This window comes from Strix uralensis, chromosome 15 (assembly GCF_047716275.1).
Source record: "Strix uralensis isolate ZFMK-TIS-50842 chromosome 15, bStrUra1, whole genome shotgun sequence".
NCBI lineage: Eukaryota > Metazoa > Chordata > Aves > Strigiformes > Strigidae > Strix > Strix uralensis.
The window spans coordinates 12,568,729-12,584,256 of record NC_133986.1 but is presented as its reverse complement, the minus strand read 5'-3'; the positions used below and the strand labels follow the sequence as shown (position 1 = coordinate 12,584,256).

General features: G+C 51.7%; 1 protein-coding gene across 1 annotated transcript; it reads right to left on the bottom strand.

Moving 5' to 3' along the window:
- Nucleotides 1-247: 247 nt before the first annotated feature.
- On the bottom strand, nt 248-2,523 carry CHST14 (carbohydrate sulfotransferase 14). The gene has a single exon (XM_074884954.1). It carries the CDS (start codon nt 2,429-2,431, stop codon nt 1,343-1,345), a length of 1,089 nt encoding a protein of 362 aa, XP_074741055.1. The 5' UTR covers nt 2,432-2,523; the 3' UTR covers nt 248-1,342.
- Nucleotides 2,524-15,528: the final 13,005 nt, after the last annotated feature.

The following is a 15,528-nucleotide window of genomic DNA, read 5'->3' as shown; positions in this document are numbered from 1 at the left end:
CGCTTACTTTGCTGCTGACTGCTGCTTTCCATCCCGCTGCCCATCACATAATGGTCTCGTTTGGTGCGGACGCGTTTCTTTCTCCACTTGTTACTGCTGCTCTGGCACTTAAAACACAAACTCATCAAGGCAGGAACTGCTGATTCATCATACTTTCACACCATGGCTTAGCACAAGGGGCAGAAAGCCTCCCCAAGATCGCAAATAAACACTAACATCCAAGGAAAAGCACCAAGCCACAGCCTGATTCATATAAAAACTTTATTAGGAACAAGGACACAGCCTCCCAGGAACAACATCCTACATTATCTCCCAAACTTTTACAATTTATCAGCCGTAATTAAATACAAGTAGCTACAAAAATGGTGTGCACATCTATAAAAAAAAGGGAGAACTAATCCTCAAGTCGCCATTGGTTCAAAACATGGAGAAAGTAATTTTCCACGGTGGTTTGCACGCGCGTGGGCACGCAGGCGCCCATGGAAGCTGTGAGCTGCCCCGGCACGGGTGGGGGTTCTGGTGCTTTCCGTCCCAGGAACCAGGCTGGGTTTTGGTCTTCCCAGAGTCTGTATTGCTTTAATCCAGAGAGAGAGAGAGAAGAGCAAAGTGTTATGGCTTGATATTGCACCTGATATGGTATGCTGGGTAAATAGTTGGTACTTTTGAATCTTAAAATCGCACAAAAGTGAATATTATCCTACCACTAGTTTTATTTCAATGGTAAATAATAATAATAATAATAGTAATAAAAACCAGAGGTGCTACTGTTACAGAAAAAAAGACCAGCCTCATTTAACCGCCATCTACAGATGAGAAAACAAAGGATAAATAGGGCCTAGTTTATAAAAGCCTTTTCTTCTACTCATACCCCAAAAAACTAACTCCTGTCTAATCCAGCACCAGTTTTAACACCACTAATTTTTAGCGCATCAACCACTATATTGTTAATAGCGCATCAACCGCTATATTCTGATTGCATACTATTTAGTACAAAACACAAAAAAGGAGGAAAAAATATATGTTTCTCAATTTCCTTACTGATGTTTTCCATATTGTGCCATAACAAAGAATTTAAAGCAAAATAGATATACAAAAGCTACTGTGCTCAAGTCAGCGGCATATGTACACATTAAAATCAGAACAATACAAAAAGTATTCTAGTAGCAAAGGCAATATATAATATTTTATATAAAACAGAGTCTAGGAAGTATAAAATTAGGAAATAATGCATAGAAGAGTGTGTTTCACAGGCCCTGCAGCAACGTGTTGTTCGCAGCAACGGCTGCATGAGCAAATCCTTGCAGCGTAGGCAGAATTCACACCAGAGCCGGACATGAACAACTCACTGCCTGCAGAATTCGCTGGTTATGTTGGGAAGGGGGTAGGCAAAGAGGGAGAAATCCAGGATGTATTTTTGTAACAGCTCTTTTATCAGCCGGCGTTGGGTGTTGCACAGGTAGTAATGGAGCGTTTCCGCCGTCACGGGCTTGTACCACGACTGCCGTTCGGGGAAGCGGATGAAGGAGGGCGACTGGACTTGCTCGAGGACGTAGTCGGCGTCGGCATTCAGGCGCTCGTAGGAGCCGATGAAGTCGTACCTGACGGCGCAGGGCTGGCAGAGGTTGTAGATGGGCATCCAGTGCTCGTTCATCCTCTCCACCTCCTCGTCCAGCAGGTACCGGAGAAACTCGGAGAAGGTCACGTCGTCACCAGCTGAACTCCCCCCGTTCTTCCGGTACCGCCTGACGATCTCCACCCCGTACTTCTGCTGGTACTCCTTGATCTCTCCAAACTTATTCCGGTAGGCCGAGAGCAGCCTCTCCACCGGGTTCCGCACGAAGATGAACTTGTAGTAGTTCTTCAAGCGGTAGCTGATCTCGTCCGGCTTCATGTCCCCCAGGAACACCAGGTCGCTCTTGTGGTCCATCTTCAGCTTGACGTTGACGCTCTCCAGCGCCCCGTCCAGCACCTTCAGGATGCGCTTCCAGTTGGAGCAGGCCACCTTGGGCACGTAGCAGTACAAGAAGCGGTACTTGTCGCTGACCAGGAGGTGCCGGAGGACCGTCCGCCGCTGCCCGGCCGGCAGCTCCCAGACGCTGCGGGGCATGGCCGGCTGCCCGCAGACGGCGCGGATCGTCCGGTTGCGGATGTCCCGCAGCACCTCGGATTCCAGGTCGCCGGGGCCCCCCTCACCGCCGCCGCCTCGCCGGGAGAGCTCCCCTGCCGCCGGGTGCAGCGGCAGCGGCTTCACCTCGGCCAGGATGCCCTTCTCGATCATGAGGAGCAGCCCGCTGGAGGCCAGGATCACGCCGAACATCAGCATGGAGGGCAGCAGCACCGTCCCGCCGCCCGCGCCCCGCGCCCGCGCCCGGCTGCGGCCCGCGGCTCCCGCCCGCCGGCCCTCGGCGGGGAAGGGCGGCCGGGGGAACATGGCCTCGGAAGGCTCGGGCCGCCCGCCGCCGCCTCAGCGGAGGCCGGAGCGGGGCGGGGAGGGGGGCAGCGGGGCTGGCGGCGGGGTCCCCGCCCGGCTGCCGGTGCCCTCAACGAGGCGGGGCGGCGGCCGGCAGTGGCGGCCGGCAGTGACGGCCGCGGGGGGCGGGCGGCGGGAGGCGGGAGGCGGCGGCCATTTTGCGGCGGCCCCGCCCCGCCCGCCGCTCGTCCTCCCTCACGGGGCCGGGCCGCAGCTTTCCCCGCCTCGCCCCGGGGCCCCGCCGGACCTTTCCCCGCCCGGCCCCGGCCCCCTGCGGCGGGGGAAGCGAGCCCCCAGCCGCCCCCGAGGCGCGTTTAACCGCCCGCCGGTGCCAGGCACCGGCGTCAGCGCCCGGAACAAGTGCCCGAGTGCCACCCCACGCTCCCCTCTCCACAAAACATATAATTTAAAATACAACCCTGCGGGGTTTGCTCGCAGTTACGGGGTGCTGCTCACAGAAGAGTTTAATGCCCCGTGCTTCCCAGCTCCGACTTACGCCTTCTGTAGCCACGTGCAGCGGTACAGCCTTTAATTAAACGGCTGTAGTGGTTTTTGCAGTCTGGGCCAATCTAGCCTTAATTAGTCACGCTTTGTTGCTGTGCAGTCTTAGCAGGGTAGAGGAGAAGGAGATGCGAGTTACCTGCTGAGCCGAGCACAGAGCTGAGCCGAGGTCGGGCCGCCACCTGGAAACCAAAGGACAAGATTTCTAAAACTTTACAGGTATTTCCCCCAAGCCGCTGATTTAATTACTCCAGCAGACCCTCTCCTACCACCACCTCTGCTTCAGGCAAACCCCTTTGACCAGTGCAAGTAGCATCGAGCTGTAACAAGCAGCTTGTCCTTAGGGCCAGGTAGGCGGCCAGAACAGCCGGTAGCGTTAAGCCAACCCTAAGGCTGCATTTCTACTTACAGCCCTTTCCGGAGCAGAAATCACTTCATACCGGCATTGTTCTGTGTATTTTTCTTCAATGTGTTTTCAGAGCGTAGCGCAGGGCTGGTGCGTCTTTAACTAGTCTTGCAGGGACTCTCTCTGTCAAAAGCTTTCTTAACATCAAGAGAAAAACAGCTTCCACTCGCTTTTCTTTGATCAAAAGCCAAGAGCATTTTGTCAGCCAAGGCAGACAAAGCATTTGTAGTGAAGTGCAAGAGCCTGAAGCTAGATGATTTTACATTTTACAGTTTTATTTTGATGTAAATACAGCATTAGCTCTAGGAAGAGATGGTATATTCTACTCTGCCACCAGCAGCACAGCTGTAAATCTGCACTCTGGAGTGTTATCAGATCGCTGCGCTGATTTCAGAAGGCAGGTCCAAGGATCTGATCTTGATCTCAACACCAGCGTAAACTGAAGCTGCACCAACGTGTATAATCTGTGGCACCGAGATGACAATCAGGCCTCCTTGGAAAGCCTTTGTCTTCAAGAAAAAGACTCTGATTACAGTGAACTCTGGTACGGGCACTCATAGTGGTGCCAAAGCAGCCAAGGGAGATTTTTATTTCTTAGAGGGTGCATTAGTCTGGCACCACTTGTCCTCTTGTTTCTATTCACCCCTAATGTCTATAGGTCTAGAGTAGTTCTATATGATAACAGAGTGGTTCTGAAAATCTATTCCAGATTGCTAGCAACTGCCCACGATGTTATTTTTCTCCTGCATATGCAAGGGAACTGTGATTTAAGGACGGGTCTGAATACTGCAGGTTATCTGGTAGGATGTGATGTCTTTGTAGAGCACAGCCAAGCAAACACACAGTTCCGGGGGCTGTTTTGTTTGCTTGCAAGGCTAAACCCCATGTCACTGAAGAAAATTAACCATGGTTATACTGAACGTGCCTATTGCTCACTCTGGGTGTTAATTAATTTGATTTTCAAAGCAGTTAAAAGAAGCCTCGTGTTCAGAGTGTGCAAAACTACTGGGATATATTTCAAAGACAGATCCATTTCTTCAGAAAAGGTACATTTAGAAAATAAAGTGTCACTGAGGAAACCCAACTTTAGGCTACTGTGGTTTGCCTACAAGTTTATACTACCAACCAGAAGTGATGGAAGTGTTTAGTTCTTTCCTACGGACACACAAGGAGGATTTCTATAATTCACAGCCCTTTTCAAGGTGCTTTCCAACGCCACCACTTACCTTTGTCACTTTATTCCAAGTAGCTGAGGCAAACCCGCCTTGTTTTGGCCGAGCAGGTCCGTATTCTGGCTCTGCCCCTGTTACAGGAACTGCGCAGGAGCTGGACGTGGAAGAGAAGGCTCAGTGAGGACAGAATCTGCGAGCGTCCCGCGGATCCCAAGGGCAGCTGCGGGCCTTGGGGCGAAGAGCCTTGCAGACGTGCTGTTTTATCTAACTGGTCTGCTGGGGCACTCCGGACAAACTTTGATGCTGGTTTCTGCATCAAATACCTGCAAAATACTGCAAGTATTTCTGCTTTAGTCACTGTCCAGCTGCCCAGCCCAGCCTAGCCTGTGATGACTAGCCACAGCAAACTGATATTATCACTGGAGCTTGCCAGAGCACGTAGAGCACCGTGTTAAAAACCACCTTCAACGTGGTCTGAAACAAAGTGTACCAACTTACTCCAATGTAAAATTTTAGAATCTTTAAGTGTGGAAAAGCAAAGGGACAAAGACATCCACAGCAGCTGTACAAACCCACGCCTCCTGTAACTTGGACAGTGCGCGGTGCTCTCTGTCCCCCACACCAGCAGCACTTGTAACCCCGCACAGGGGAACCTTCTCGCTCACCCGCATGGCCTTTGCAGCCTGCCCAAACCCAGCTGTCATTACTATATACGGGTAAATAAATCCTGGCCTGCACTTTCAGTGCACCTTTCACCCATAGGAATCCTGAAGCCCCTCTAAACAGTGCGGAAGAGACACCCTTTCACTGCCCCAAGTCACAGGAGATCGTTTGCATCCCGTGGGCACATGCAGCTCCAGGGAACAAGGGAAACCTGCGGAGCCCAGCCCAGGGAGATGCTTTGGCAGATGTCAGGGTGATCCCCAGCTAACTGGGGCTGTAGCAGCAGCCTCTTCCCCACAATTATTTCTTACAGGTATAGAAGGAAGATTTCTGTAACTCACAGTTCTTTCAAGATACTTTCAAAGCCCAACACTTGCCTTTGACATCGCAGCAGCAGACCTCCACCCCCAGGTAACTACCAGCTGGTGTTGAACAATCCTCTAGGCCTTTTCCTCACTGCTAACTCACGTGAGCAACAGGAAGATTTATTACTATTATACACATTGTGATACTACATGCATTACACTGAGGTAGTCTCCCCGCACCATCGATGTGGGGCACATCCAGATTTAAAGTGGGCTGCAGAACTCAGCCTTGGCTATCAGGAGTGGTGGTCTAATAAGGAAAGTGCCAATTCCTAGAGGGGATGGAGAAAAAGACCGAGGGACACCCCTGTCCTTCCAGCTCGGAGCGGGGTTAGACACTGACTGTCATCACGAGCGCTGCCATGTGCCCTACCAAGGGCTCTGCTGGGTAAGATCAGATATTTATTTTGGTCTGAGAAACTCAAAAAGGAAGAATGCATGAGCCTCCGTGAAAAGCTCGGCAAGAGAAAGGAGGTTTCTGTGAAGAACAACAGTTTGAGCTGATGCCAACTTTCCAAACAAGCAGCGGGACAGCGACTCCCAACGCAGGCAAATGAGAACCCTTGGATGGGTCTGAGCAGCTCGGGGACAGAAAGTGAAACAAGCAGAGGAAGAAGATGTGATGTTGTGGCTGTGTGTCCAGAGATTATCCAGTAATTTAGTATAATAAAGCCTCTTAACCAAGTGGAAAAGTGTAGAAGCCATTTCACAGTCAGCTCGCTATGTAAGGCAGAGTTTCTTATCTCTAGGAAAAAAAAAAAAGTCTTTTTAAACAAAGTCAAACGTGCTGGATGAATATGCTAAATAATGCAGAGGAGATTGTTGTGATAGGCTCAGTCCACCTCCCTCATAACAAAAATCACTATTTCAAAGAAAATGTAGTGCTGACAGATCTGCTTATCTTGCAACTGCAAATTAATTGATATGCAGCTGGCTGAACTTGCAGAGACCTTGCACTGAGCTTAGTTTTCCCTGCTCCGTTGCGCATAGCTGTGAAATTGCTTTTGAACTGAGCCCTTTCTGGAGTTGTAGTTCCTCCATGCAAGGGAAACCACTGCGCACCCACAGGGTCAGTAGAAGCCGTAACAACTCGTCCCACCGTGGCTGTGCCCGGCGTCCCGGCCTAGGGCTGGGATGTCGATGCACGGAGGGAGGAGGGTCCCTGGGGATGGCAGGGACAGCATGGCTGGCAGAGGCTGCATGGCTATACATTCCCCCCGGGGCTACACACACCAGAGGAGCCGGCATTGCACACTGGAATACGCTCCAGCTGGGCAGGAGGTCATAGGAAGTTCAGGAATCCTGCAGGCGTCAGCACCACGGGGCCAGCGTTTGGGTAACAGTCTCTGTGAGCCAGAGCCTTCCTGGTGCTGCCGCGGGCGGCTGCTCGCAGGTTTTTCCCAAAAAGACCAGGTCAATGTGCAGAAACCATTCCTAGGCTGAGCATCTTCAATTTCAGAAGTCAGTAACAACCACACCTCCCTTTTTCTACCCTTTATCCTCCACAAACCCACTGACCAATCTCTAATCCCTTTCAGCCCAGGGCTACTGGATTCGCACACACACACTGGTGTTGGCAGCCAGCTGTGGTTTTACCGTCAGTTTTCAATACGAACACACATTAAATTCGACGCAGCTATGAAACCCGTGTTGCAAGAGAGTCTCAAAGTCTCTTAGCTCATTCTAGGTATATCTGCTGCTCTTTACAACAAGGCTCCCGAGCGGCTCTTGCGGGGCTGTAATGAAGTTGTGAGCCCCGTGGGTCCCTTCTGGGGACCACCACCAGCCTCGTTATCCCCTCGCACGCTTAAATAACGCAGGAGGTTCAGGGAAGTCGCTATGATCTGTGCAAGCAGAAACCCACTTCCCACGCGTGGCCGGGACGCTGCCGCGCCAGGACGGAGCCATGGAAATTGCTGCAGGGTTTGTGCTTTGCCACATCCCAAAGAGTTGGCTGGGCTGGATTAGCCAGCCTGTACGAGCGTGCTAGACCAGACTTTGTTTCCAGTAGGAAAATAATTTCAGAAGGATTGACCGTCTCATGAAAACACGTTGTTCTCATTGATGCAAGTGTGATAGACGGTTAGAACTCCTCCTCCTTCATTACAAGTATTCCTCCCAAGCCTCAACTAAGAGGCAGAAATATCTGTTAAGAAAGGGCAATACTACACGGCTCCTAATAATGGTTTTCTGGGTCTGATGTCTCTGAGCAGAAATAATTTATTTACATTCCTTAATAAAACACAATCAAGCATCAGGATAAGAAACAGCAACTTCTTTCCAGCAAAATGGATGGAGTCAAAGCCCAGGCCGCTGTACCGTGCCCTGGGTGGTTTGCCAGGATGACCTCTCCGCAGCTCTTTGCTGCTTGAATCTGTCCAACTAATTTTTTTGTGACCCACTTAATTTCATAGGCAGCACAACAAGGACTGAACCTGCCCCAGTGCCTCCAAGACCTGCAGCATCTTGTCTCTGACACCAGAAATCATCATCACAAGGCAAAAAAAATCCAAACGGTGTGCGGAAAAAGACTGATAATTACCCATTTGACTCAGCCCTGTTTAGATTTGCAATATCCTTCCATGCATCAGGAGCAGTAAGTAGCCTGTAAACCCCAGGAAATTTGTTTGAGGAGGAGGTTGGAGACTGGTGGTGGGTGGGTGCTGGAAGATAATGGCTAAGAGAGGAAGAACTCATCCTTGAGAGGACGGGGGAGCATCAGAGGGGGTTGCCTGGAGGGGTGGCGCCATCTGCGTGGCGTCCAGGCGGGCCGACTCCAAAATAATAGTGTTGTCCTGGCTGGACACCACATCGCAAGTGTTACTCAGCATCTTCCTGCAACCTTTCAGCACCCACCTGAGCCTTGGAAGAGGAGCTGTTACTGGATCGGGGGGAGGAAGAGGAGCCGTTACTGGATCAGGGGGAGGAAGAGGAGCCGTTACTGGATCAGGGGGAGGAAGAGGAGCCGTTACTGGATCGGGGGGAGCGCAGCCTCCCTGATGTCTGCCTGAACGATCCCGGGCACGACGGGATGCATGCTGCCCGTGCAGGAGCCGGCTCAGCAGCCTGAAAAGCAAAGGAAAAAACCAAAATGAGCCCCCAGCCTACCCGTTTCACCAGGACTCATCTCCATTAAATGCAGTATTTCCTAACGCTGTTAACGCACGAGGGTCACAATTCTGCTCATTGTGTATCCACCCACCTTTCCAATAAAGGCCTCGGGCTGCAGCGGCGATGGCAAACAGCACCTTGTTCACCTCTCGGCCGTGTTTCTTTTTGGACATGGGGAAAGGGTTGGGTTTGGGTGAGGAAATCAATGCCTCCATTCCCCCGCTGTGCCCCAGGAGCGTTCAGGAGGTCACCTGGGACGGGGCGAGCTGGGCAGCTCTCGAGAGCCAGAATTTGTGCGGAGGAACCGGCCAAGAACTCGCTGCTGCTGCGCCGTGCTCCGCAGACACGGGACATCCCCCTGCAGCCTCATGCTGCCGATGAACCTGTGCTTTCACGGCACCAGTGAGGCCAGAAGTGCGCTCGCTAAAATAACCCCCCAGATTTTGCAGGCGATAGGCATGGGGTGACAGGGAGGGTGGCAGCTGAAGTGAGGAGGAAAACCAGCACCAGATGGCAGCCGCAGCCGAATATTCGCAATGCAGATCCCTGTCTCCAATCTCCACCGCAGCCTCTGTGCAGCCGGAGCTGGGGGCTGAGCGAGCCCTGGGCTGTCCAGGGGCTGCAGCATCGCCGTTACATCCCAGGTTTGCTGGGAAGGGCCACGGTGCTGCCACCACAAACCTGCACGAGAAGGGAGGGAGGTCCAAAAAGAGATGCTGCAAGCAAAGGTTGATTTTTGTAGGTTTTGGTTGTTCTGTGTGTGGTTGTTTTTTTTTTAAATGAATAAACATGTATGATTAAGATTAACGTTCCTATAAACAGCATATTTGGAAAGACATTTCCAATGTTTTCAAGCCTTAAATATATCAGCATAAAGGTGGTTTTGAAAATGAGCATTGAAGAGAAGAAAATCAGGGAGGAAACTCAGGATGTAGGTAAAGGGAAACAGAAAAGAGTAAGCAAATTCCATCCCTTGTGAAAAATGAATTATAATAAAACATGCACCATTGTTAATTAGATCAACTAACGGAAGCAACTTGAGCAAGAATTCCAGTCTAACATCTGTCCCAACAGGATTAATTTAAAATAAACATCAAGAGGAATAAAATAAGTCTGCTTCCTCTTGCTTCCTTACTGTGGAGGAATGAGTCTTTCTGCAGAAAACCACTGGAAAGGGTTTATTTTCCCTCCCCGTGTATAAATAATGTCGCATTCTTTCCAGATTTTAGAAGAAAACCTATTAGGAATCTGATCCAGGTGTCACAATTCTCACACGAGATAACTAAGGCCAGTGGTTTTGACCCCTTAACACAGAAATCCTCTCCCCGCCCCGGGTTTGTCAGGCAATTATACCCACACCTCCCGGGTCTGTGCCCGGCGGGGACGTCTTGCACAGGACAGCAGGGGCAGAGCCAGTGGTACCACCCCAGCAGTTCCTCGGGGATGCAGACACCCCCCACACCATCTTCACCAGGACCTTCAGGTAGCAGAAAAGGGGTTTATTCTCCAGCTAGGCCAACAACTATCTCCCTTAGATCACAGTTTCTCATGGAACCCCTTGCAAAGGAATAAAGTAAAATTACAAGAAAATTTTAGGAAATATTAGGAAAAAAAAAAAAATCAGTTGGGAGCAAGCGGTCTCTTTCTGTTGTCCAATGAAGTCCCTCAAAGCGGGGTGGGCGTGCAGGCAAGCCCTGCTGCTTTCCTGGACCTGGTTCCCAGACCCACACACGCCCAGGGGGTTGCTGTCACCAGGCATTCAGGCGATTCCCGGAGTTCCCGAGTCAGGGATTCCCTTGGGAAATCGGATCCCACAGGGCATCCCAGCTTTCACCTCGCAGGGAGGCGAGAACAAAACCCAACCATGCTCGTTTGCATGCATGAAAACGGCTAATATGGTAAAATAAATGGCTCTAATATGCCATATAATTCCCTTTTTATAGACTGCAATTATACAGCGTGGTATGAATTCAACCCTACTTACTCACTGCACTTCACCCGCGATACGGAAGGGGGCTGTGCTCGGTAACAGAGAAACACCCCCCAGCCTGGGACAGGAAAACCACGTAATTGCTAAATCACCCTCGCTCTGAGCAATTTAGAGTCCCCTCCTTGAGAAGTTGATATCCTCAGCCCCACTGATGACAGAGGATGGCTGGTTCCCCTGCCTGGGGGGGTCATGTGTGTGTGTATAAGGAAAAAGGAAAAAAAGGTCTTAAGTAAAGGGAAAGGGAGATCTGAAAGCACAAACCGCTGCTCCGTAGTGCTCTCGCCGCAGCTCTTGCTGATGGGCACGGGATTGCAAAGGGCATCGCACTCTGCTTTCCACATCAGGGTTCAGGGGCTGCCCAAAAGACACCTAGTGCTTCCAACGGAGGAGAAACGGCAGCGGTTTGTGCGCTTCAATCTCTGCATATTAAAAAAGAAATAAAAATCAGTGTGTTCCAGAGATGGGGTAATACCCAGAGAATGCGCTCTTGTGGCCTGAGCCGTGGCATTAGGGAGGAGGGAGAATTTACCTTCAGGAGGGGAAGGGGGGGACAGTTTCCTCACCAGCTCTTCCGAGAGCACTTGATGTTTTCAAACCCACGTTATTCCCAGCGTGTGAAGCAGCAGAGCTCTGGGGGGAGTCACAAACTGCTTCCCAGCGGGAAATCCTGCTGAGTTTCTGCAACCTTCTCATTTATCAAGTGCTAAAGGCTGCCAGGTGCCGTGTCCCCAGACCTGCCAGCCCCATCTCAGCTTTCCTCCGGCATCTCCAGGCAGGTGCCTGCCCTTGCCCCGGCCGAGAGCCAGCGTGGTCGCTGCATCCCTGCTCAGCCAGGAACAGCGGCAAGCATGGCCATGAAAAAAAGCTGGATTATTGATGAATACTATACTATGCACCATATTATTTATAGGTGTGGAGAAAACTCAGAGCAACGAAGAAAACTCCTTCTAACAATCTGGCCGGTGTTTAACAGACATTTGCACAGGGGCTAATTTCTTTTGGGCTTTGCTCTGCCAGCTTGCTGCAAAGGCTCCGCAGAAAAGCACCGCATCCCCTGCGCTGGGGCTTGTGACAGGCGTCTCTGACATCCAAAAGACCAAATTAATTTTACATGTGAGTCGGCTGGGGCCCAGATAACAGCTACTTCTGTTGTATATCTGACCGTGCTGTTCCTGGCTTCCTTATTAAGCGCCATAAGCACACGCTTCCCCTGGTGGGTAAACACAAACTGACATACCAAGAGCACGAAAAAAACCTCCACAGCCCACCTGGCACTCGGGAGGCTTTTGGATGGGAGCGTGCTGTGTCCTTGGCGCTGAACTGGAGCCTGGGTGGTGGTGGGGAGATGCTGCAGCCCTTCGCCGGGGGATGCAGTCGCATGGGGATTTGCAGGGCCTGAGACAGCAGCCGGCCTGGCCGCTGCGGGTGAAGCATCATCTCATTTACTTTCTATGTTCATCGTAAACCTCCTCCGGAATCTCACGCAACAAACAGAACAGTTTGCAGAGACCTCGGCACCAGCTGAAACTGGGCACTCCCAACACTGTCTTGCCAAGTTTTTGCTCGATATCCTTTCAAAAATACCTCTCCGTTCAAACAGTTTGTCTATTTTCTAATACACGTATTCCAGTGCTCCTGCCACTATGGAGAGTGGAAAAATACTCATTGAGATGCAGGCTTTTTTTCCCAGCATTGTTAAATTGATTTGCTTTTAAGAATTATTGGGCAGTCGAACCTGCTCCAACTCCAGCTTGTTTTTTGCAGAACACTCTGGAGAGGTTTATAGAGATATTAAAATTAAATATGAAGCCACAGAATAAATGGTGCTTCCATTCACCATATCTTGTAAATCCAGTTTAAATTGTTTCCTTTATTAAATATCCTTTCCTCTTAAAAATGGATTAACTGCTCTCACTGGAGGCTCTGACGGAAAAGCCATCTCATCTCTATAGCAACAAGTCACACAAACGCACCCCTCGCTTCCACACGAGTTCCTTGGCTTCGCAGGAGCCGGTACCTCATCCCACGTTGCACATCATCGTTACAGCATTTCCCGTTATTAATTACCTCCCCGCGGCCTGTCCTGGGCGCAGCACTGCGACTTGACAGAAGCTGGCGGGTCCTGTCCCGCCTTCAGCACATGGAGAGGGGATGGAAACGTTTCCCGGCGAGGCAGGCAACATTTCTAGCTGCATTTCTCCTCGTTCCCCTCATCTTGGGCTCTTGCTTTCCTTTTCCTTGACAACTTTCCTCAACACACTGCCCAGCACTCACCATGGCCCTTGAACTTGCCGTTGCTGGTGGCCGTCCCCAACGCTTTGCACAGAGGTGTTTGAAGCGAGGGGCCCTGCAGAGCTCTCGACCCGCATTTCAGAATGTGCCTTCCACCCCACGGTTAAACACCCTCACGGTGTTACAGGAAGAATCTTCACATGAAGGGCTGATGTAGCTGAATTTCTGGGGTTTGCAGGAGTCTGGAGTGGCGTGATCCAGCCGGTCCCCACCACACAGGCTCCCAGCACAGCTCCCTTCCCCGGGGCAGATGGGAATTACCTGTTATTGTAGGGGATGGCCTCCAGGAACACACACCTGGATGTTTCTGGAAAAATGGTGCTGGGGGGGGGTGACTGCAGCTTTCTGCTGCTCCCAGACCCCAAGGCCGCAGCAAGGAACTGTTCCAGCCTCCAGTCGCAGCAGCGCAGGGATGCGGCAACGGGCAGGAACAGCAGCTAGAGATGAACATTAAAAGCTTAACCTCATTTTTATTCAGCTTCGAATGAAACAGCCGGTGTGGGAGCAATACAAGAAGTGGCTTTGGGAGGCTGCGGATGGTTTCCCATCAGATGGAGCCTGCGCTGAGCAGAGCTGGTGTCTCGCTTTCGCCGCTGGTGCACAGCTGAAGAATTAGGAGCAGCAGAGCCAACATCTGAACCTTTTTCCTGTACCAAAGGGGCGAGAAAGGCAGAGGGCAAATGGGAAATCACCCGTGCTCCAGGTCCACGGGGACACCAGGCTAATACAGGGACAGGCACCCTTCTCCTTGGGTGGCACCAGCTCTGCCAGGGGCTGATCCTGCCCCCGGCGTTGGGGCCAACCTCAGGCAGAGGCGTGCGCCGCTGCTCCAGCACAGCTCATTTATCAGCAGCCGCTTTAAAGGGACCAAGCTGGGAGAGTGACTGAGTGCTCCGTCACGTTAATATGACAGTCCAAATTGCTCCCGTCTCTTGGCTGGGATGAATTTTGGCACAATTACAGTCAATTATAATTAGAGGCATTAAAGCAGCAGTTGAACATAGCCAGGAGCTCGTGGCTTTTTCTCCGGGTGGGAAGACGCTTCGGCAAGTGGCGTGAGCCCCGGACGCCGCTTCAGCTTTGCTTGGTGGGAGGTGTGGAGAGCGAGGCATGTGGTGGCAAAGCCCCCCCCAGCACCACGTGCCAGGAGCCCGGCTGGCACCTCCCCTGGTGAAAGGAGCTGCTCCAAACCCGAGCGCCAAGTCAGGGAGCGAAGAGCTGCACCAGCACCCCCAAGGCTGCAGGAAACCACAGCAGTAACATGGGCGAACCATCCCGCTGCTTCTCAAAGGGCTGAGTTCCCAAAGCTCAGGATGGGCGTTTGAATGTCTCCCACCCAGGGTGCTTGTCCCAGTGCCCAAACCTCCTCCAAAGCCCCTGCAGGTGCCTGTGGCCGTAACTGCTCCTTCAAGCGCCGCCTTCTCCCCGCAATTCCCTCAAGGCTGGTGATGCTCCATCCCCCCATCACCACACGAGGAAACGAGGGGAGACACAAGGCTGCAGCCTGGCTCTACGTTACCTTCATCACCCTTGGGGCATCAAAACCAGACACGGAACCACCACCAGATTCTCAGCTGGCCAAAGCAGTGCGGGATTAGGGGGGGCAACGCACCTCTCTGCTTTCCAGCAGGGCAAGGCTACCCCTGCCAAGGCAGGGTGTCCCCTCCAAGGATGACCCTGGGGCCAGCGGGACTCCACCGACGTGGCAGCAGAAAGTCCCTGGCAGTGTCAGACGTGGTACAAGAGCAGGAGTCTGCTGAACATCAGATACAGGAGAGCTGGATACAACTCAGCGCAGCTCCCTCGGGTAGCAGATTTCAACCCTAAATCCAATTTTGTTTGACATTAATCCCAACTTTTCAGTCCGCCACAGATTATCCCTTTGATGACGGCTCGCCACGTGGGAAGAGCTGAGACAGAAAAGCTTTTTCTTGGTTTTTTTTTTTTTAAATTTTTTTTTTTAATTGACCCCTACAAGAGACAGTGTCCACCCGGCGAAGCGCCGGAGGTGGCCAGAGGCACAGGGCACACGTGGGGCACAGGTTTCCGCTCCATTTCTGGCACCCACATTACTGATGCCTCTGGGCAGGCAAGTCACATTAAATACAACTGGAAAATTTCAAATTGGTTCTTCAGCAAAAATCCAAGGCCACAGGGTTGAGAATATCACACCCGCTGGCCCCACACCAGCTTGCAAATTTAAATGTCACAGGACGAGCTCCTTACTCCCTTTGGGAAGATAATTCACAGCTTGATACGCTTCATTATCAAGACCATTCCCTTTTTCAGCCTGAATTCTCTTATTTTTATCCACTTCTCCAGGTTTGTGCCCATCTTGCCCGCAGTTTCCTGGGAGGAGCTGTGCTTAACAAGGCTCCTCATTAAATGTGATGGGCACATCACAAGCAAAAGGCAGGGATCCTCCAGCAAAAGTCGTAATCCCATGGCAAAGTCCAACCAGGAGCTTAATAAAACCAGGCTGCGATGCTGGCAGGGCTGGCAGGGGACGGGGACTAAAGCAGCTTGGGAGCAGCAGTCCCAGCTCCCTGCACCCGCTT

Bases quoted from the DNA above. Each gene is read 5' to 3' on its own strand.
- CHST14 (XM_074884954.1), bottom strand. From the start codon at position 2,431: ATGTTCCCCCGGCCGCCCTTCCCCGCCGAGGGCCGGCGGGCGGGAGCC.